Below are 21,901 nucleotides of genomic sequence, written 5' to 3' on the forward strand. Positions count from 1 at the left end.
TTTTAGGTGGGGAAGTAAAAAAAAGCACATCATTCTTTATGTAAAGATCTGCAGCAACGATCCGAGCCTGTCAGTGACGACAGCAAACACTTTGAGCTGTCGCACTTCTCTGGCGCACACAGTGATGATGTTGCAGCCATATCTGCCTTTTTATGCCTGTTGACTGAAGGAATCTATTGAAATTAACAGATTATTTCACCTCGAGATCTACAGAGTTTATATATTTCTAAGATAAAGCACAGGATTAAAAAAAAAAAAAGCAAGGAATCCCCCATTAAATAAAACACTCTCTCACAGCCGTGAAGCCGTGGTGAAAGATGCTGACCGAGCTCTGATCATAGAAATGAACCCGAGAGTATAAAATAATACACCCGAGACTTTGCACGTCAATTATGAAAGCAGTTTGACAAAATGAATCAATTTTCTTGAACATAATTGAGGCTGGCAGACTGACAAAATTGGAATTAGACTCTGCGCTGAGCAGTAAATAATTCAAAGCTAGGGAAAAGGTCCAAATAGAAAGGAGAAGTAAAATACAGCAGGCAGTCGGAGCAGTCACAGTAAAAGAAAAATCTTTGTAATAAAGGAGGAAAGGTACTCTGTGATGATGAAGGGGTCGTCAGTTCTAACCTGTATGATCATGTTTTATTCACACTTCTTATCTTCTTTCTTTGAAGTGTTCAGATTGTGTGATACGTTCAGCCGGGTCGCTTTCAAGCCTGATCAAACTGGTTTCTGATCACTGGCAATCACACCTTCCCCGTCTACTCCAGCAGCAGGTGGTTGGAGGCCCTTCAAAAGGCCCCGAGCGTGTGTGTGTGTGTGTGCGCGCGCGCTGTCTATAATGTGTAATTCACACTCTTTCTCCTCCATCCTCCATCTCTACTCGTGGTTCAGTCCGGCCCCGGTGAGAGCACCAAGGCACACAGCGAGCAGTCACTGTTGGACAAAAATAGAACTTGACGCCCGTGCGTCCCTAGAGCCGTAAACGCACAGCTTCGTGTGCTGGTTATCGGGTGAATAAAAGGAGCCGCTCTCTTCATCAACTGGAGCTAGAATTGCCTAAAATGAGGGGATTTATCATAACAATGAGACAGGTTCTCATTAGAGAGTCATGTGGTGTAAGCAGCACGGGAGACAAATGTCACCTGAAATCAGGCTCCATTTTTAACAGCAATTACCCAGAATTCACTGTGGAGGAAAAAAGGGCTGCAATGAGTGTTTTTAGACTCTTTTTTTTTTTTTTCAAACAACCTATAAGTTCTAAAATCAGTTTTTATAAAGACCTCTCAAAGCTGTTATAATAATCAATGCTCCTTCCAGATAAAGATTCCAAACCTAAACTTTAAAGCAGGGTTGGGAAAAATAAAGAAATAAAATAAAATAAAAAACCTGTATTATTGATAAAGGTTCGTGTTAACCTACCGCTGAATGAGACATTAGACGACGTAGTTTGTAGTATGAGCACAGAGGGGAGGGGCTGGGTGTAGATGGAGCACTGAAGGAATGCTACGTTCAAAATCACACTCGTTTTAAAAATGACCAACCTGCCTTTCAAGATGCTATTTAGTACGTTTCTACCAAACTCAGCACACTGTGGCTGTTTTTAACAGTTAAACAATTCATTGAACAAGCCGATTTCTTTGATATGGATCACTGCATCCATTGGCATACTTGCCAATACTCTCTGCAGTATCGTTGGTCAACATGCTAGTACGGGTATCATAACACCTCTACTCCTTGTTACTGACACTAAGAGCAGTATATTCTCATTTTGAACAGATTATTCATTGAGAAGCATTTTTAACTTTTGCAGATGAAAGACAGCAGCCAAAGCTCATAAATGCTCGATGCAGCATCCAGTCATGAACAGATCAGTCCGAGTCAACAGCGCCTATAAACTGTGGGGTAATAGTGCACAGTACAGAAGCCTGTGTATTTGTGTGATTTGTATAAGCCTTGTGATTAAGTGGGTGTTCTGTACATGCAGTGGGCTGATGGATGCGGACCACTCAGCCCCTGGTTGGGTTGGTGGGGGGGGAGGAGGAGATTCATTCCCCCATTGGCTGTCGGCCTTCATCCATGTCCACAGCCTCAATAATTGCCCGCGGTTTTTCTGACCCCATGTTGAATACTTTGTATGCTGGGGGCTCGGGGGGTTATGATAATGACTTACAGTGACATGCATGGGGAAGACTCACTCTCTCGGCTTTCATAGCTCTCGCCCTCGTCGCTGATTCAACGCTTTAATTAAATCCAGACATTGAGCTTTAGAAGAGTCAAGAGTCTTTGTTCAGACTGATCGACAGCCAAACAAACTAAAGAAGTGGAAACTTTAGTCACTATTTTTTATTCAGATTAGTTAAGAAACTGTCCCAAAAAAGAAAAACCCACATCGATGATAAATCCTTGTTTACTCTGACAGTCCTTAAATATCCGCTGGCATCAGCATGAGGTTAGTTTAAGATGTATTCATGAAGGTTTATTTTTGGGCGTGTCATGCCTTTATCTGAGGGACGGGACGTTGGATGGAGTCAGAAATCAGGGAGAGAGACGTATGAAAGGAGCCTCTGTACATGGACGCACAAACTAACCACTAGGCCACTGGTAACCCTTTTATTTACAATGATTTATTTACAAACATCTTACATGCAATCTGACCAATCAGATTCAGCTATGTAAGTCCTTAATGTGCATGGTTGACAATGAAGAAAACGAAATATGACAGTCCAGTGCAGTTTTTATTAAAATTAGAATATTTAAAACCTCAAAGAGAAGGATTTTTTGTGTTCGTTTGCAAAGCTAACTTAAGTAGCACACTGAAAAATGAAGTGCAGACAGTTTCTGAGCTTTAAAGTCGAACATAAAAAACATGAAGTCAGATCTCTGACCGTCAGGAGACGTGAAAGAAGTCGTCATTAGGGGTAGTTCTTCATCCTCACATTGAGTTGGTGTTCACTATTCATGAAGCCCTTCATGCAGCGATAAATCAGAGAGACGGTCCGATGAGCCTGCTCACGGCTTTGGGATTCTTGAGGAAATCAACTGCTTACACTCTGAGTCATTAGTGAGACTTCTGCGAGCACGCCAGCAAAATCTGTTAGAGGGAATAAGAGACTCAGCATCCTCCTGACGCTGGTGAAGAATTACAAGACCACCAGTTACATTTCAAAAATCTGTATGAACTTTGTTTTAATTTACCAACCCTTCATATATATATGACACCTGTCAGCGTGCATTGGCTCACATTTTTATGGAAGATAATTGCTGTAAATCTCTCTAAACAGCCCACAAAACAGACACTACCTTTCCAAAAAAAGGATGAAAGTTAAAGTGTACTACATCTTCAGGAAGGATTATTCTCCTTTGAACTATCTTAGACAAAAGGCTTCAGCTGTCAAACATGCACCGATGCTAATTTTTCTCATGCAGAGGCGCCAATTAGCCGGCCTATTACAGCCTAAACAGCCTACAGAGGCAGTAGGGGAGTCTTCATCATCTGAAAATAGACCCATCCAGTCAGCTTCTTTGTTGTTCTTCTTCTTCTGAGGCTCAACCTCTTTCCCCGACAGATCTGCTTTACTGTGTGCTCACTCTCACACATCAGTATCCAATCAAGAAACACATCACCGATTTTAAAGGATAGTCACACGTTTTGGGATGTAAAGTATTCGTATTTGCTTTCCTCCTGAGAAATGGTGAAAAGATCTGTCGAAACTTTTCGCAGCTTCCATCTGAAGCCAAAGAGTTTTTGAAGCGGAGACGTGGCCGGGGCTTTTGTTCAGAACAGCGAAGAGATCGTTTAAGTGAAACTGCTCAGAAGGAATCAACAGTCAGGAATTAATAGACACCCTGCAGCCAATCAGAAATGAGACATGGTGACAAAAATGTGATGATTAATGAGCCTTTAAGGTGCAGGAGAGCAGCTCCCACTTTAAATCCAAAGCTAACAGGCTGCTGGCTGTAGCTTCGTATTTATTACCATGTGAGTACTGATCCTTTAATCCATAAACCTCGGGTTTACGTTGGTTACAAAGAGAGAATGCTTTGCCGTAAAAAGTAATGAACAACGTCAGCATGGAGGCCTGCATGGAGAGAACACACGTGATCCTCCAATAGCAGCGCCAGGCACAATATCCTGGAGGCTCAACTGTTCTGTTTCCCCTCCTGCTGGTGTGCCCCAGGCTGCACCATCACAACCCCCACCGCTCCTCCACAACAGACTCTTCTCCATCTCTAAATCAGGATATGAGAACACAGTGCAGCTTCTCAACACTGTTTCAGAGAGATTCATCATTAAGAGATGCTCCCCCCACCGAGACAGAAATAGGTCTGCAATGCCTTTATAATACGCAGCCTGTAAATTACTTCTGCATTTTCACTGTACTAAAACTGCATTCTAAACAGTAATTACTGCATAAGCTTTAATAAAGGACTGCAGATTTAGTTTTTATTTTCCCACAGTCGTTTCATATCTTACTGTATAGCCGTTTTCTCATACGCACTGCAGATAATATCTAGATAATTACAGGAGGACTGCTCAAAGCTGGAGTCCCTGTAAGTCGGGAAGGGGGGCGGCGGGTCTTCTTAGGTAGAACGTGACGTAAAAAAAACAACAGGGAAGATAACGCTATAACGACAACATTTGCCTTTATATCAATGCTATGTGCAGAAAACGTGACGCAGCGGGTTAAATACTTGCACGGGGATCGTAGTGGTCGCACCGTGCAACAGAATTCTCCGGAGAATATCCTGCAGCATTCTCACCTCAGCCCACTCGGACTTGCTGTGGAAAAAATACTAGAGGTCTGGCAAGAGAAAGAAAATGAGGCTGTTTGCATTCACATACAGTATGCATGTGAAAACACTAGTTTTGTTTTAACTCTAAATGGCAACACGCTTGCCTCCTTAGCATTTTACGACCAGGTGTAACTTTGACAGGAGAAGCAGCTGAGACTGATTGCAGGACAGAGAGGGTGAGAATACAAGATTCAGGCAACTTTTATCAGTTCAATCGATCGACCCACTGATGAGATTGCAGCTCTCGCTCTGTTGCACATGCTCACACATGCACCCAAGAAGAAGTGCCTGTTGCAACGAAAAGAGACCGCTAAGTGGAGGGAAATGATATCCAAGTGGCGACAGCAGAGCTTGCATGACTGTGCAGAGATAAAGAGAGAGAGGAATTTAATCGTGCATCATCAAGAACGACCTCAGAGACGGCTCGAGCTGCACTACGCAACATTTCAATTTAATCCACACAGACGTGGATCTGTAAAAAGTCGATAGTTTGCCACAGAAGCCAGATTGAAGGGTTGAATATGTATGACTGATGCTTTGTGCAGGAGTCTTGAGATGCAGTGTGGGTCAATCACAGCACTGGATGTCATTTGTAAGCGCTTTGTATTTCTCCTTTAATTCATGACGCGTAGTAGTGGGATGCAGATAGGGCGAGCTAATGTGCAATCAAATGCACAACTTCTATCAAACTTAATAACTGATTCCAGATGTGCTGGGAAGAGAAAGTGTATTGGCATTATTTACATAGAGTCCATGCTGTAAAGTGCAAACTTTGGATACAAAGGATTTGCATTTTTCTAATCATAGAAACAGTTCTAATCATCGAGCAAAACTGTGAAGAGAAAAAAAATCAGCAGCAACACAAAGCTGACACACAACACATTCAAGCACAGTTCTACCTTTCATTTGCATGAATTTACATCATCGAAAAACAGAGTAGAATAATGAGATCAAAATGGATTCTGTCCCTCTCTCTATGATTTTCGCAGATTTAAAACAAACATATTACCACTTGTGAAATGAGTCAGCCTCTGGTCAACATGAGTCACTAATGAGGAGAAAACTGTGGAGGAGAATAGACTGAGCTAAATACATTTACTCTCTGTTTGCTTTGATTCACAGGGCTTCAGCAGGTTTCACTTTACAAACTGATGTTTATCTGCTTTACAGGAATCATTAAAACATCTTTCATGGCAGATGCATCTACAACTTTTACAATCATATACTTAAATAATGACAGTCACAGAGTACGATGAGATTAGTTTCTATAATGAATGATCTATTTTTAAACATGTTACACTTGATGATTAGCAGACAGAAGCCACATTCTGATCGATTCATTGTTATATTTCTGGCCTCCGAACAGAATTAGATCCAGCGTTCACTCTCCTCTCAGCCCGATTTGTTTTATTGTTCACCGACTCCTGGGGGAAATATCTGGCTGCACTTTCCCCAGTTTCTAACGTTGCTCTCTTCTGTACTGGGAGGCAGGTAGCAGACAGTTACAGAAGGCTGATGAGTCAATTAAAACGGAGTTAGTATGAGAACTCCGTTGTCGTTGCAAAATATTGATGAGTGCAGCTTTAATAAAGTCACTTCACGCTCAATGATGATGATTATAGTATAAGTGTTTTAAACTGTGTGTGTCTTGTGTTTTCTTACTGTTGCTTTACTCCTCTAAGGTGACCAGATGTCCCACTTTGTGCAGGACTGAAAACCATTTGCATTAATAGTCCAGCGTCCGGCAAATTGAGACGATGTCCCACTTTTGATTGACTCTAGTTTTCCAGAGTGCAGGACAGTCGCCTCTCTAAAACCTGGCTGTCATCCAACGGCTGTGTAGAAAGCAAGATATTGGAGATGTAAATAAATCAGCTCACATGAGGTGGTCTGATTACGTCCAACTTCCACAAAACAAATAAACTACCGCAATGTTCTTTTTGGTGCAATATGATGGAAACTCTGACAACGAAAGGAGATGCAGCTACAACAGAGTCTGGGAACGTTTTTACTATTGGAGGATGAGGAGGGTGAAGTTTGGTTTAGTTTATTGGTTTATTTTAACGGACCATATACAACGGCCAGAGATAGCAATAAAGCAGAATTACATCCATGGACCTTGGGCAGGACATTATCATCATTCATTTTTAATTGTTAATCTTGCATGGAGGATATGTTGACTTGAAGCAACAGACTGAATATGAGAGTCTGATGAAACACCTGCTTCATGCGTGGACACATTCCTCGTGAAACAAGAAAAAAGGACTGCAGAACAGATAAGGTAACAGCAGCTATGTGCAGCACTCGCAGTGATACATTGTCAGCAGACCATAGCGCCAGACTCCGAAATTCAATTTGCAACAAAAAAAATCCCACGGATGTAGAAAAGCAGCTGCCGTAGCAAATGTATCTAAACCTGCTTCTGTGGAGATATGAGCAACCTGCACAGCGTGTGCAGCCAAATCAACCTGTGGTGAAGCACTGTTGATGATTTTTATCAGCCATGGTTTCACATAGAAGTGCTAATTTTAAAGGGTTATCTGGAAGTGATATCAATATCTACACTACCTCTCAGCATTGTGGCAACATGTCGTACACTTCGCCTGTTGGCACCTCGTCATACTGTAGACACTTTTCCCACAGCAACTTCGTAATCAGCTGAAGATTACATCCAAGATTTTGATGCAATTAGAAGATCAAGCCATGCTCCAACCTTCGCATATTGCTCTGAGCCTGGGAATATAGAACATGCAGTGTGATATCAGAGCAGACATTATCTGCTGGTGATGGAATATGCAGAACAGAAAGAAAGACTGAATGAAGCTAACATTTTTTTTGTCTTTAACATGATTGAAAACGTACATTCAGAGGGGGAAGATTGCTCGAGCTGAGGAGAGGGAGCCACAGGGCTGCCATACTTTTTATAACTAGGTCAGATGATTGATGATCACTTTTCTCCCAAACCAGAGCTAAAACTTGAGGACTCAGATAAAGATAGAGCTGACTTTTGTTTCTATTTTTACACCTCCACATTCATTCTTGACTCTGGGCTCGGATGCACATGGCTAACATGTTTTCCAACCATTGTCTCCAGTGTCTGCACTTTAGTTTTCCTATATGCAGAAGAGTGGACACGCGTATGTTCAAAGTCTTTAACGAGTTAGAAACAAGAGCTTGGTGCTTTGTGTTCAAAAAGCTGCCATCAACACACTCCCATCAAGATGCTCCATATAAGCCTCCTAATTACTCGCAGAAGCTCATTTACACTTTGCTCACACAGTTCCCGAGCTCTGCTCTTCTGTGGCCATCCACAGACAATGATGTGCCTGTCTGTGTATGGCCACAGTAGACCCTGGATTAATTACGCTGAGGTAGGAGTCATCACTTCACAACTTCTAATTAACGGCGTATAAAAGGACTGAGCAAGGGGAGGGGGGGAAAGGGATGACAGCAAGACAGGACGTGGCATTTCACTGGCAGAATTTCCATTACAAGGAAGAGTGAGCACTGAGAACAGAGAGGTGTAGCCTTTATTCAGTTACCGCTATTGTACTCAAGATTAATTCTGAGAAATAAAAGCATTAAGAATACAATGGGGAAGGCAAACCATGTGTCTCAAATATTACCATAGATTGAATAAATAATGGATGCATCCACTGTAACGTCATCCATTGGTTTGTTGACGGCCTTTTTAAACCCTGAAGTTTAGCATTTTAGTTTTTTGCCAGTCACTACAAGCTGTACAGTTCATCAAATGTTTTCAAGGAATTAAAGGACACAATCATATAAAAGACAACAGTTTTAGGGTTAAGGCCTCTCAATCAAACAAAAAAACAAAAGATGTTGTCGAGGCTGGCGGGGAATCATGGGAGTTCTCTCCGTAGCGATGACGAACAGGCGAAACAGATGAAGAGAATATGTACAGTGTACTGACAGGTTAATGTATCTGAGTATAGTTTAGGTGTCGTTTTTATCACGGCAGCACAACCAGCAGCAGCTCCCGTTTAATTTTTCAGCCTGAAGATCGCTTTTTCACGATACTGTTTCAAGCCCCCTAAACAGGCGATCTCATGTGCTCCTGTGGGTGTGTGCCGTTCTGCCCGCAGTAATTTACTCCACTGCAGATGACGCTGAGAGCAAAGATGAGCAGCTGACAGTGACAAGGCCGAAGGCTTTCTTCTTCAAAGTAATATCGCTGATTTGCAGCTGCTCCAGTCCACTGGGCATGAGCGGGACTTCTGGAGCAGGTGTGTGATGATCTATGCATCCACATCAATTATACACAAGCTGAGAAGATGTTATGCAGCAGAGGACGTTTTGGCTGTACAGGAGACGGTAAAGAAAGGGCCTGAGTACACTTTTTCTGAGAGGCTTCATTTGTTCATGAAACTGCAAATGTTTGTAGTGCATTTAATCAAAGGGACAACTGATTGGTTTCGCTGGTTGTGACTCTTTTCTTTGCGTTTGGCTGGAGACTGATAATCCACTGATAGGTAGTCCTGCATGCATGAAGGATCACTTCTTTAAATCAGGGCAAAATGTATTTACACTACTATTATATACCATAGACCAGTCGTTCTCCACTGGTGGGTCGGGCAGGTATTTTCAGTGAGCCGGTGGAAAAAAGTGTCATTAAATTAAATTTTTTTTTTTTTTTTTTTTTTTAAATCTCTTTGTTCTGTCGTATGTTTTGTTCCATCTGAGGTCCAAACTGCACAACTTTTCTTGAGGAAATCTTAGTGGTTGGAAAATATCTGAAACTTCACAAATTCTTATTAAGGAGTTGGTAATTGATCCTGAGGCTAGACACTGCCATGGACTACAAGAAGTGTACTACATTTACAAGTGAAGCAAAGTGATTGTTCCTTAAACATGCACTCCTGTTTGAGACCAGAAGGAGGCGCCACCGATGTTAGCGACAACAAACAGACATCGTATGGAAACAGATGAGACAATAAGGCTCACCTTTCACAGCAGATTTACAAGCTCTGTTAATTTTCATAATGACTTCATAAAGTGTTACCAGCTAATTTCACGAGGTCTTTAATACAACACAGTGTTAATTTTAAAGTAGACTCAGATTACTCTCTTTATCCCAGAAGGGCTATTCAGATTCATAGCCTACCAAGTCTTATTAAAAGAAATCAGGGCAATATTAAAGAAACAAACCGTCACAGCATTCAGGCAGTCTTCATTCACATGCAAGAAACAACGGATCAGCAGAAGAAGAAGAAGAACAAGTTGCCGTATGAGAAACCAGATCCAAAAAGCACCAACAAAAAAAACACGTCTACAAAAAAAGAAGAATTCAACTCCAGATATCTATTTGATAAGTGAATAAATAAACGCTGCAGGTCACCCAAATGTACAGGAACCAACTAATCAGCTGAAGACTATACCTGTTGGACCTTCTTTCTCCAATATTGGTCTGAGTTTGAGCTGCTCAGAGGAAGCTCATTTTATAATTTCCTTCAGTTGCTATCTTACAGTAGGTCTCGGACCTTTTAATTCAATTCTGTTGTACACGCTTGGTCGCTTCTGGCGACAAAATCTCAAGAACTATGGGACTGTGACGCAGAACTCAAGGCTGCAAAATGACCAAAAGAACCAAAACAATGGATGACATCACAGTGTCCATGTTCACCTCTGATAAACAGCCGATGGAGCATTTCAGATCCTGGCCTGTGAACCACATGGATGTGGTTTGAACCAAAACTCATAAATATACGTCCCACTCTAAAATAACCCATTTACATAAAATATTAAAAATATCATGATGATCAAGCCCTCTGGGTATATGATTTTTTTTTCCTGTCTGTTTTATGTAATGCATATCACTAAAACATGTAGAAGGTTTTAAAAATGTATGCATACAGAAAAAGAGCACATTAGACGGATTTTAATCTGCAGGGAATTAAAGTGTTTGTCTGAACTGCTCCATATCTTTGATCTTTTTTTTGTTCTATCTCTGTTTGAATGGATGTGCATGAGAACAATGACTCTGTTTACATACGGAGCTCTACATCTTTCCTCCTTGACTGAACATCGGCCTTCATGACACGACTCGTGCCTGCTCTGTGCGTGCAGGCGCTCGGCCTGGGGAAGGACTACAGATGGAAGGCAGTGGATCAAGGTTGGAGAAGTTTCTGTTCCAGTCGAGTACACAGCGAGATCGTTTCACATAACACAAAGAGATTTAAAAAAAAAAAGAGATAGATTATCCTCCATCTGAGGAGATGAATCTGGATTTATGTGTCTTTAACAAATAGATTACAAGACATGTTCTCTCATGCTGCTTCTACACTTTGAAACACTCAAAGTGTGAAATGTAAAGGTGAGCTTCGCTCCAACTTTGACTGCAAGTCTTTCTTGACGCCCCGCTCAGTGACGCTCTGTGTAAAATCAGGCTGTGCCTATGTGAGAACGCAGCAGGAGTTATTCAGGAGAATGTTTTAAACATTAATTGTGCTGGGTTCTAAACATGTTTATACCTGCTGTCAAAAATTAGTTTTTATTTAAGATCTACTTTGTTTACAGAAACAGGACAGTGATGGAGGTGGAAATCAGGGCGAAAGAGAGAGGTCGCATGCAAACATGGGCCGCCCACTTCAAGGACTAAAGCTTTTGTACAAAGGACACACTAACCAATCACTTGTCCACCTGCGCCTCCTAAAATGTGCATTTTATCATGGGGGCTAATGGCACTTCAGGGGTTTTTGCAGCAAGCCTCAAATGGACACTCGAGGAACTGCCGGTTTTTGCACTACTGCACTGGCTTCATTTTCAGCACCACAGGTTATGGCTTGTTCGAAACCCACAGATGTTATCCAGATTGATGCAATTAGCGGATTACTATACTCCAGATTGATGCAATTAGCCGATTACTATACTTCACAGAGAGGGGAAAAAGCAGTGCTTTGTGAAAAATGGAAAAATAGTACATTTCCCTTTTTTTCTAAATGGAAAAACCAACTTGGTTTATGCCTGGAAAAGGTGATTGTGTGTGTGTGTGTGTGTGTGTGTGTGTGTGTGTGTGTGTGTGTGTGTGTGTGTGTGTCTTCAAAGGAAAAGCCTTTGTTCTTTGAGGAGTTTGCAACCCAGTATTCAGGATGGAAATGTATCCATAAGGTGCTGATCAAGTGAGAGTGTGTGTGTCTGCATAACTATCACCATCTTTTTCCTGGACTCCAGCTGAGTTGAAAAGAGTCATTCAGTAACCGTGGGGCCCATAACGTCTTCCGTCCCTCCCAGCTGTGTACGTACATATAGAGGCTCTCTCTCCAAGCTGCTCCTCTGTCACGTCTCAGCAGTCCAAAACCTGGAGCTGAAAATAGAACCCAACCTCATTTCATGCCTCGTGGAGCTCTAAATTTGCACCAGAGGGAACGCTTCATTTGTTATAGATAGTGTGAGTAAATTAGGAAGAAGGAACAAAGTCTGTTTGTCTGACAAACGCTTTACATCTCAGAGAGACTTTAGAAACGGAATGGGATGACAGACAGGTATACTCTCCAAGAGCACCATTTTGACTATCCAGTATTTGCAATGAGCTAAACTCGGAATATGTTTGGTTCAGTAAATCTAACTTCAATAACTGCATTTGAAAATAATACAGAAAGAGCTGTTTTAAATTGCTCTCCTTTCAGGTAAATCAACTTCATATTAAAACAGCAAAACCAGGAGCTTACAGTCAACGATAAAATCCAAAAATGAGAAGGAAAATAAATTTTATCTAAAACCCAACCAGGTCCATGAAAACTGGAGAACTTTATAAAGTGGGAACAATGGGCACAAAGACTAACTGGCCATGAGGGCTGTAGCAGCACACATTCACAAACAAACTACCGTATAAGTTAGTCACAGGAACAATTCAAATGTGCAAATTGGTTCGCAGATAAAGTGCTGAAGTTGTGATCACAGATGACTATTCACAAACACACCTGTTTGGTCTTTTAAGATCGAACAAAAGGCTTCAAGTGAAATGAAGTCTGCCGGTTGTACGTCGCAAGAAATCCTCAGGCAAAGAAAAAGTGCTGACACCTGATTCAAGAAGAAAGATGTTCCTCGTATCTTTGAGAGTTAAACCTGCAGCAGAGATTTTATTCTCAATTCTCTGTTCAGGGCAAAATGTCTCATCAGTCTGCAAAGACATTTGCTTATGTTTTATTAATGCTGACATCGGGAGGTTTTATAAGATGACATTTTGTTGAATCTCAGCAGAAGTAATCCTCCGTGGTGAGAGGACATGGATTAAAAAAAAACCATCACAGCAGCAATGATCGTATTATTGATCTGAACCCCATGAATGTTTCAAGGGCTTTCTGCTCTGAGTTTGTTCAACTTGACTTTAAACTCAGAGTGCTAATACTAGCTTTTTAATGTCCATGCAGGAAAAAAAAAAAACAATCAAAAGAGAAATTTCATCGAAAAGTAGTTTTATAGAAATAGCTGCATCGTGGAAAAGAGAAGATGCCGTCTAAGCGACCTTTTGCAGTTGAAAGAGAGAGAATATAAGTCCGAGACGAGCATCAAAGAGACTGCACAGTCATACAGAAGCTCGGCCCTCGCAGGCTAAACGCAGCCCTGAAAGCAGAGCTGAGGCATCCTGGGATAAAAGGGACAAACCCGCCATATGATTCACTTACATCTTGCACATCAAAAGCAAAGCTCGTGGTTAATTCTGCTTTGAGGTGACATGAACACCTCTCTGGGGAAAGTGACTCACGGGCCGGGTTGATAACTGAGCGAGGGGGTTTCATGTATTTGGCTCTCTTTTTCGCTCAGAGGGCCATTACAGCATCCCGTGTGTTAGACTCTGAATCAGAAGATTCATTAAGGCACAGAGAAAAGCTGAGTCACACGTCAAACCTTTCAAACTCTGCCCGAGTTATGGCGGACTACTTTTCTCTTTTACTACTTTTTTTCTCTCACTGTGCTTACTCCTGTGTGAAGAGCGCACGCACCGGTTTGGATAGCGTGCTGCTAAATGAAACAAACAGATCTCTTTGTACTCTAGTGTGAATAACTCATCCTCCCACCTACACGTATTTAAGTGTCCAACGTTAGCATTAGCCACACAGTTTTTACTCATTAGCCATCAGGTCGTGTGCCCAGGAGAGAGCTGATCCTGCTTAATGGAAAAAGAGAATTATGGACTTTCATTAAGAGCTGCAGGAAACTGAGAACTAGAAGTAAGAATCGTGGCATGTTTTGATTTATCTTACTTCATGTTCAGTTTAATATAAACGGAGGCAAGCTGAACCAACCAGCCATTTCCTGAAAGGCAAAACACTACAACAACTAACTGAGAGGTGACGGTTCCCCTGATGGCCACGCTCACAGAAATCTGTCTGACGCAACATTGCAACTCATCCTGAAATCTTTTATTTTGAATATGGCTGCTGCTGATGAAGTGCTATTTCAGGACAGACTTCTCTCTCTGTTATGTATGATCGCAGTCAAAGTCTCGCAAAGAGCTGCAGAAGCTGTCGGGTTTTGGTTTTTTTTCATTATATTTCAGATATTAGGATTTGGTGCCAATTTCATGGAATATGAAAAATAATAAAAAGATGATTTCCCGCTTCTTCTTTTTTTCTCTTTTGAACCACAACACCGAGGCCAGTTCCTTCTTGGTTACTAACCGGTCCTGATTTTGATTTGGGTTTTTTTTCAAGGTAGGATTTCTTTTGCAACCAAGCTGATTTACAAATACGCCCACCATTCAGCAGCCGGACAGCTTGGTGGTTATGACACACGCCCTGTGTACAGAGGCTGTAGTCCTCCACACAGCCTTGTACTGCGAGTCATTCCCCCACTCTCTCCTCAGCTGACCAATCCAAACAAGGCAAAAATCACCCAAATCTATAACTTTAAAAAAAATAAAAACAAGCCCACCATTCAGCTGAGTTCATGTGAAGTGTTTGCTTACTAATGTGAAAATGGACAAATTGGGTCAAACCTCTCCTTCAGTTTCATGAAAACAGACCCACTCTGACAGGCAACATGCTATTACATCTGTTCAAAAGCAACAATTATCATTAGAACGTTTCATGGAAATTACCCAGTGCATCGAGGATAATGGGATCATGAATCAGTAATTTACCTGCACCTGGGGATGTTAGGTGAGCAAAGCAGTATACTAAACAGAAACTCTGTCCGTGGTTAACTGCAATAAATGTTTGTAATATCAATGGACCTCGGGATCAATAACATATCTATCTATCTATCTATCTATCTGGACCATTTGAGTATTTCACAGGGATGGAGACGACGCCTGCGTGCAAGCTGGTTCAGACAGGCAAGTAGAGTCACTCATTTCACACCAACGTGTCATTCTCCACAATCATCCGACCAAACTTGTCCGTCTATTTAAAGATACGATACGTAGAATTTTACACAAAATCATCTAAATTACATGAAGGAATGCTACTTACAAACTCGCGCAATTTTTCGAAAATTACCAACCCTGCCTTTAACCCATTTCAAAAGGCACCTCTCTTCTTGTTACGTTGTGGTGTTTCACACTTGAGAAATTGTTGTTTACAGTTACAATGTATAAAAAGTCGAGTAGATGGCGCCTCACTGTCCCTGTCCCTGTCACAGCAGCAGTAGGTGTATTAAAGCAGGTCTGAACAGCAGCTTCCCTGTGAAGTCTGCAGAGTTCTGACGTGAGGTATAGGCTTATGAATTTTGAAGGATAAGCGTGAAGCTCTTTAATATTGCAGTATATCTCGTATGAAACGTGCAGACTTTCGAACCAGCTTCAAATCATCAGCCTGCAAAGTCCTCCTGAACGTAGTCGCACCAGAGCAGCAATAACAGAAGATCATAGCTTGACAGTTATTACGATTGTGGTTTGTTCTGACAACTCCTCACACAACACAGCTCCTATAGATGAAGAGCCGCAGAGCCGGAGAGACAAAGGCTGTAATCCATCGCTCAGCTGGGATCAACAGCAGACCCAGCTCAGCGGTTTAAAGCTGTTCACAAGAAGAGGAAGAAAATGATGCAAATGCACTGCAGAGATAGAGAGATCGAGAATAAGAGAGGAGAGCGAAAAGCTGCGTTGGCAACTTGTTTCTTTAAAGAGTCAACACCCTCAGAGCAACATCTCCACCGTCTGACTGCGAGCTCAACAAGCAGTCATGCTGCAACCAGGAGCAACAGTGATGCTTTAGCAACTTGATATAGGAGGGAGGAAAAGTGCACATTCAGGCTCAGAGACAATAAATCTGAATATCACAGCAAAGCATCATGATGACGGATCCCTTGTGTAAACTTTAAAACCAAACAATGAGAGGGTGGAAAGAAGTATGTTGAGAGCTGGGATTCACACTTCCTGGTGACATGTAGACACAGCAGCGCAGTGAAACAGCTTTTTGTTTGCATGTGTATTGTTTGTTTGATGTCATTATGTGACACAGTTTGCCTGAAGAGTCAACACACATAATCTCATTGTATACCTACAAAAGAAAATGAAGTGTCTTGTGTATTATTCAGAGCTCAAAGTGTTGAAATGTGTGTCTTGTCAGTTAAAAAAAAAAATGCAACAGGATGATTTCTTTCGTCCTGTGAGGCTTTCGGTATCGGTTTGGTAAGCTGCGCATGCATCCCAATACGTAGGGATACATTGTGAACAGTTTTCTTTGGTACCTTTATTTATTAACAAAACCATTTAAGGCAATATTCCCATCATGCATCCTCTCCAAATCTCAAAGAATGGACATTTCTAACCACTGGTTTTGGGACATAAATGAACAGCAAGTAAGTCTACTTCATTTACTGAATGAAACAATCTGCAGATTTATATGAAAAGAAAACACTTAGTTACTCTTTATCTCCTGTAAATTCAACATGGGGGTGTGTGTTAATGCCCACTCTGATAACTTTAATGTTTGTTGCTATTCTTGTCTTTTCCTCATAAAGAAGAAGTCTGATCTCAATCAGTGTGTGTGTGTGTGTGTGTGTGTGTGTGTGTGTGTGTGTGTGTGTGTGTGTGTGTGTGTGTGTGTGTGTGAGCATACCTGGCCAATAAAGCTGATTCTGATTCTTTCCATGTCAGAGCATATATTTCCCATCATGCTTCTTTTTATCATCATTATTTTAATGTTATCTGAACACTGAGGGGAATGGTCCATGTAGGCCAAAAACTCTCCCTCTCCGCTTCATACACCACATCATGCTCTAAAGTCACAGAACAGAAGCTGAATGCATGTCAAACACTCACTGCTGTAGCTGGCATTCCAAGGCTGGTATCCATAATATCCGGTGATCCGCAGTATCCGCTCCTCTATGGACGCGCTGTTGATGTCCTCAACTGAGCGCGAGGACTTCAGGTCCTCCTTGATGGCCTCGTCCACCACCAGGTATTTGAGCTGTCTGAGCTGAGGGCTGATGTCCGAAAGCCTTCTGGGGCTCACGTCGGGAGACTTGCGCATCCCGCTGAGAGGAGAGAACAAGGGGTGGTACAGGTGTTACGAGGAAAAGTGTAACCGTGTTTAAAGGGAAAACTCTAAACCTAGTCAGAGACACTCTTGTGTTTAAACCACGAGAGTCAGTGGTGTTTGTTCCAGGGAGCCCGGCGTTAAGGGCCCCTGCAGCGCCTCTACACAGTACAGAAATCATCATCCTTCACTGGCCCTGCGTCCGCACAACAACACCGTGCAAGATGCTAAGTGAAAGTGACTGCTCCTGCAACTGCTGTAGACTATAGTACGCACAGCGAAACCCCCCATTACAAAGCCTATAATGGAACAGCTATACGAATGTGAAACTAATGGATCGATCACAATGAGAGGGAACACTTGTGACAGGATGTGCAGGCACTGGAGCGCACACTTGTAATCCCAACTATACTCCTCGAATATCCCTTTAAAACCCAGATGAGATACTACTGGTGTGTCCAGAAGGGTAGAGAAACACGAAATAGTATCATCTAATATCGACCAAACAGTGCTATGTTCCTGAAAAAGTAGCACAGTGTTGACCTGCCAGCTCTCAGCTGCAATGAAAGCGTGAGGCGTGAAAACAAAACAGACCAAGTGAGAAAAACCACCGTGCGTAAAATTCCCTCCTGTGCAGCGAAATCTTGTTCATAATGTTAACGCAAGCACGCAATATTCCTGCAAGGTAACAACTCTTCATTTAAAAACATTAACAAAATCTATTTGAGCATTTCTTTTACCCCAAAAACTCGATATACTTTCTCAAATGTGCTTTGGAATCATGTGCGCAACAGGTGCAGCCCGCCATACTCTCGTTCGGCTGCAGCCCATCAGTAAAACTTTAAATGTCTTACATCGGCATCAAAGTGGTCGGAGGTCCAAGGTAGCACATACAGTCCCGGTGGGGCCGCCCGATCCGGTCCCACACTTTGCCCTCTCCATCCCCGTACATTCTCAAAGCTACTGATGGGGAAGCAGCTCCCGGGAAATCTAAATCCTCATCCAGACTGACAGAAGACGGGCACCATTGTCCTGCTGCTCCTCACCCCTACAAACATATGCCTGGACAGCACAGTGCACAAAAGGGTGCGCGCTGCTGTGGATGCTGCTCAACCCTGGAGGCTCTGCAACGGCGCCATCTACCGGACTGAATGGAATTCTTAATATCTGCAAGTTTGATATAAGAGGGAATTTTCTGTATAAGCTGTAGTTTTATGTTATGCTGTATTTAATTTATTGGTTCTTTTAATTCATCACAGTGCATCAACTTTTACTAAATAACCTCATGGGACTTCTTTCCTTAACTCTTTCTTATGATGAAAAATAACTGTCTTTCTCATGACACCAACCCTAAATCTAAATCTGCACAGATCACCAGACTGTGACCTGACGCAGCTCTCTCACTTGAGGATCATCTGAATTGCCAGAAAACATATTTTTTTCCGTGGCTCTGTAATCCAAAAACAAGATTCAGCTTAGAGTAAACACCACACCAGCTGTCAGCTGTTACACATTTGACAACAAACTGTCTTGTTAAAACAACTGAGCAAGTCTTCCTTGCTCAAGATCGGAGGGAAGCACACCTGTTACAGACAAACCTGTACTGTGAAGAGGGTGTTTCATATATAAGCTAAGAAATCTGCCAATTATATGTGGAGCAGAGCAGAATCAGATGTCTACATGTCAAATGATTATCAGAGAAGAAAGGAGATGAGAACAGGAAGCAGAGGCACAAGACACTAAGTGTTTAGCTCCTTTAAACCTCTTTCATTTCCTCAGATGGGATTTTTTGAATATTTTATGCCAATGCTTCAGTTCAGGGAAACAGAACAGTTGTTTTAAAGGACAATCTATTGCTTTTCTTGTCTTTCTATCTCTAAAAAGCAGAACATGATAAAACAAAATCAATCACTGTCTGAACAAGCTCCAGCTGTTTTCCAGCGCTGAAACACATCAGCCCAGAAAGCTGGCAGTGTGTGTGTGTGTGTGTGTGTGTGTGTGTGTGTGTGTGTGTGTGTGTGTGTGTGTGTGTGTGTGTGTGTGTGAGAGAGAGCAGAGGCAAAAAAGGAAACAGTAGAAGTGTTTCAGTTCAAAGCCACAGAGTCCAAGACAATTACAGGGATTTGATTGCATCCAATCAGAGTCGCGCTTCCAGTAATGAGGTCATTTGGATCACATGTGGCGATAATATGTACTTGGAAATTAAAATCATGTCACTCTCTGTTGTGTTCAGAAAAGTGAATTCCACAATGACAGGCCATGCCGTGTTTTCACCTCTCCGTTAAAACATGATTCATGACCTTTAAATGAGAAAATGTTGTTTTTAGATAAACCCGAGGAGCACATGCACTTTAACAGGAAAGGATCAAGTTCTACCTTTTGTAAAGGTGGTGGTGTCGCTCATAGGTCCCAGGCTGGTGGTCCACTCGCTGCATTGCGTCGGCATCCTGTGAGCTCCTGACTGTGAAGAGCAGCACAAGTACACCGACAGTTTTTTGAAGACAGGTTTTTCATCGATCAATGACCAGCCACCTCAGTGGGGTGATGGGGGGGGGGGGGGGGGGGGGCATTGCTTACTCGAGCAAAATAAAAAGTGGAGTCCAGTCATCAATACTTGGGTCAACACCTTCCATCGACGGTGTTAGGGAGGAGAGGATCAGGTTCATCTTGCATAATGCACCTCTCACTGTCACAGCTCAGCCAAGGCCGAATCAATCCTCTCTGATTGACCTTCTGCTTTGCCAAAACCTAAATTATGTGGACGCAGAGCCTATAAATATCTAAAATAGTTGGGAGTGCTGATAAATACAAATCATTCATGGCCATTCAGTGCGGCAATGGAGGCCCGCGGCCCAAATCAGGTACCTCTAAGAGCCGTTAAATCATTTTAAAAGAACACAAGTAAAACAACTCTTGGGCGCCAGATCGCACTGAACCGACTCGGTTTCTGTTTGAGGGCTTACCGCAGCCACATAGTTTGAGTTTTGTCCACAAGCTTGATAAGTTGTCATCATCAAGGACCCCACTAGTTGTACACCAAATTTGAACTTGATCAGATCTTTCCCCCAGGAGGAGTTAATCAAAGTAGGACCCTAAAATACACCAACAAATAAAAATAAAATAAAAAATACACAGGATAATTTTATTTCCTGGTGAGTTTAGAGTTTGGGCACATGGTCACTTTTGGAGCTGTGTTACTACACACACACCAAATTGTGTCCATGTAGGTGTCACACGCAGAGGCTTTCTTCTTAAAATATTTGGGGGCGCTGCGTCCCCAATCTGTGTGATCCACATAGAAAGTAAAAGTTCCCTTCTGCTGCTGTGTGTGCAAAGATTCCTGAGCTTTTAAAAGCCGTTTACAGGAGGCCGTCAAACGAGATTTATTTGGTTCACTTAATTTCTCTTCGCCCATATTAATCATTTAATTGTGAAAGAAGTTAAAATCTTGTGTTCACAATATAATTCTCCTGTTGCAGCTCGACACTATACTGTATGTTGGACTGTTGACAGACATTAGGGGCTCTGTATATGAGCAGCTGTGCCTGATGTTATGCCTGGAAAGGTGTGTTTGAGTCACAGTTTTAACCCAAGCTGATAAATGTCAGACTGAATTACAAACATGTTTAATTCAACTTCATGTTCATTCAAGCTGCAGCTGATTTCTCTCCAAGGATTACAGGTGGCACATTCACAGTTTTAGCGTTCTGACATCCGAGTGTCTGAGCCCTCTTAATTTTTTTCAGATCCGTCCTTTCTTAAAAGTGATTCAAATAGCCTTCCAGTACAGGATTGTTTAATGAAGCAGCCATCTGCTTGAGTTTTAACTAATGCCCCAATTTACAGCGTGCTGCACTCTTTTCTAAATATGGATCAGAGGAGTAGTGGAGGCTAAAGGCTCAAGGCAAAGAGACATGAAATAAACTGTGTGAGTGATTCAAATGTTGCTTCTCACACAAAGAACTGACAGAAAGAGAAAACAGATCATTAGGCTGTCCTCATAGTTTACAAGTGATTGGTTCTTTTTTTTCACAAATCAAAAGTCTAACTGACCTCTTTTCACAGCAGACATCGTGAATAGTAGTGACATTAACAACTCAGCATGCAGCAGGTTTTATTTGCTCACCTTAATATAAAGCAGCCATGGACAGATGTTTCACTGGCAGGAATACTTCTACCTATTCAAACTGTCTCCATGCAGGGTTTCTATCAGCTCAGTGATGAGTCTGTTTGGACACATGAGCAAATGTTGAGTCAAATCAAATCTACTGCAAACAGATTTTCTGGTAAATCTTCTCACTGTAAACTATTGAAGTTGTTATAAAAACCAGGTGGGACTCACATATAAAACACACCGTTCAAACTTTTGAAAAGGGGAAGCATCCATGAGGCCAGCTGGCTTCCTTGTTTTCCCACAGGTGAGCTGGCTTCCTTTTATAGACCCTAAAGCTCCGCCCATCCAGGAAGTAAAGTTTAGGGAGAGTATGGTGGTATTATGCTGCATTCATGTGCACCTCAGGTGGTCCAAAGTTCCTGAGTTGGTAAGTCCTTTTTCCGACTTCAGTGTGTTCACAGGATTTCAGTTTCAGAAAGTCAAAACGATGGAACAACTTGATGCTACAAAGATCAGTGTAACTGTTGCAAGTTATATCTGAGCA

At 42.0% G+C, this 21,901-nt stretch overlaps 1 protein-coding gene across 3 annotated transcripts in view; it reads right to left on the minus strand.

The window, feature by feature from the left end:
* Nucleotides 1-21,673, minus strand: part of slc35f3b (solute carrier family 35 member F3b) — a 61,100-nt gene extending 39,427 nt beyond the window's left edge. Inside the window, exons 1-4 of one of the 3 annotated variants that reach the window (XM_079362085.1) lie at nucleotides 21,586-21,673; nucleotides 21,370-21,469; nucleotides 19,620-19,704; nucleotides 17,027-17,241 (exon numbers count right to left, since the gene is read on the minus strand). In XM_079362085.1, coding sequence (XP_079218211.1) covers nucleotides 17,027-17,241; nucleotides 19,620-19,678 — 274 coding nt within the window. In that variant the 5' untranslated portion in view covers nucleotides 19,679-19,704; nucleotides 21,370-21,469; nucleotides 21,586-21,673. Of the gene's footprint in view, nucleotides 1-17,026; nucleotides 17,242-18,097; nucleotides 18,292-19,619; nucleotides 19,705-21,369; nucleotides 21,470-21,585 lie in introns of those variants that run through there. The other 2 variants (XM_079362087.1, XM_079362084.1) reach the window with 2 other exon arrangements.
* Nucleotides 21,674-21,901: the final 228 nt, after the last annotated feature.

This window comes from Symphodus melops (genome assembly GCF_947650265.1).
Source record: "Symphodus melops genome assembly, chromosome: 15".
Classification (NCBI taxonomy): domain Eukaryota; kingdom Metazoa; phylum Chordata; class Actinopteri; order Labriformes; family Labridae; genus Symphodus; species Symphodus melops.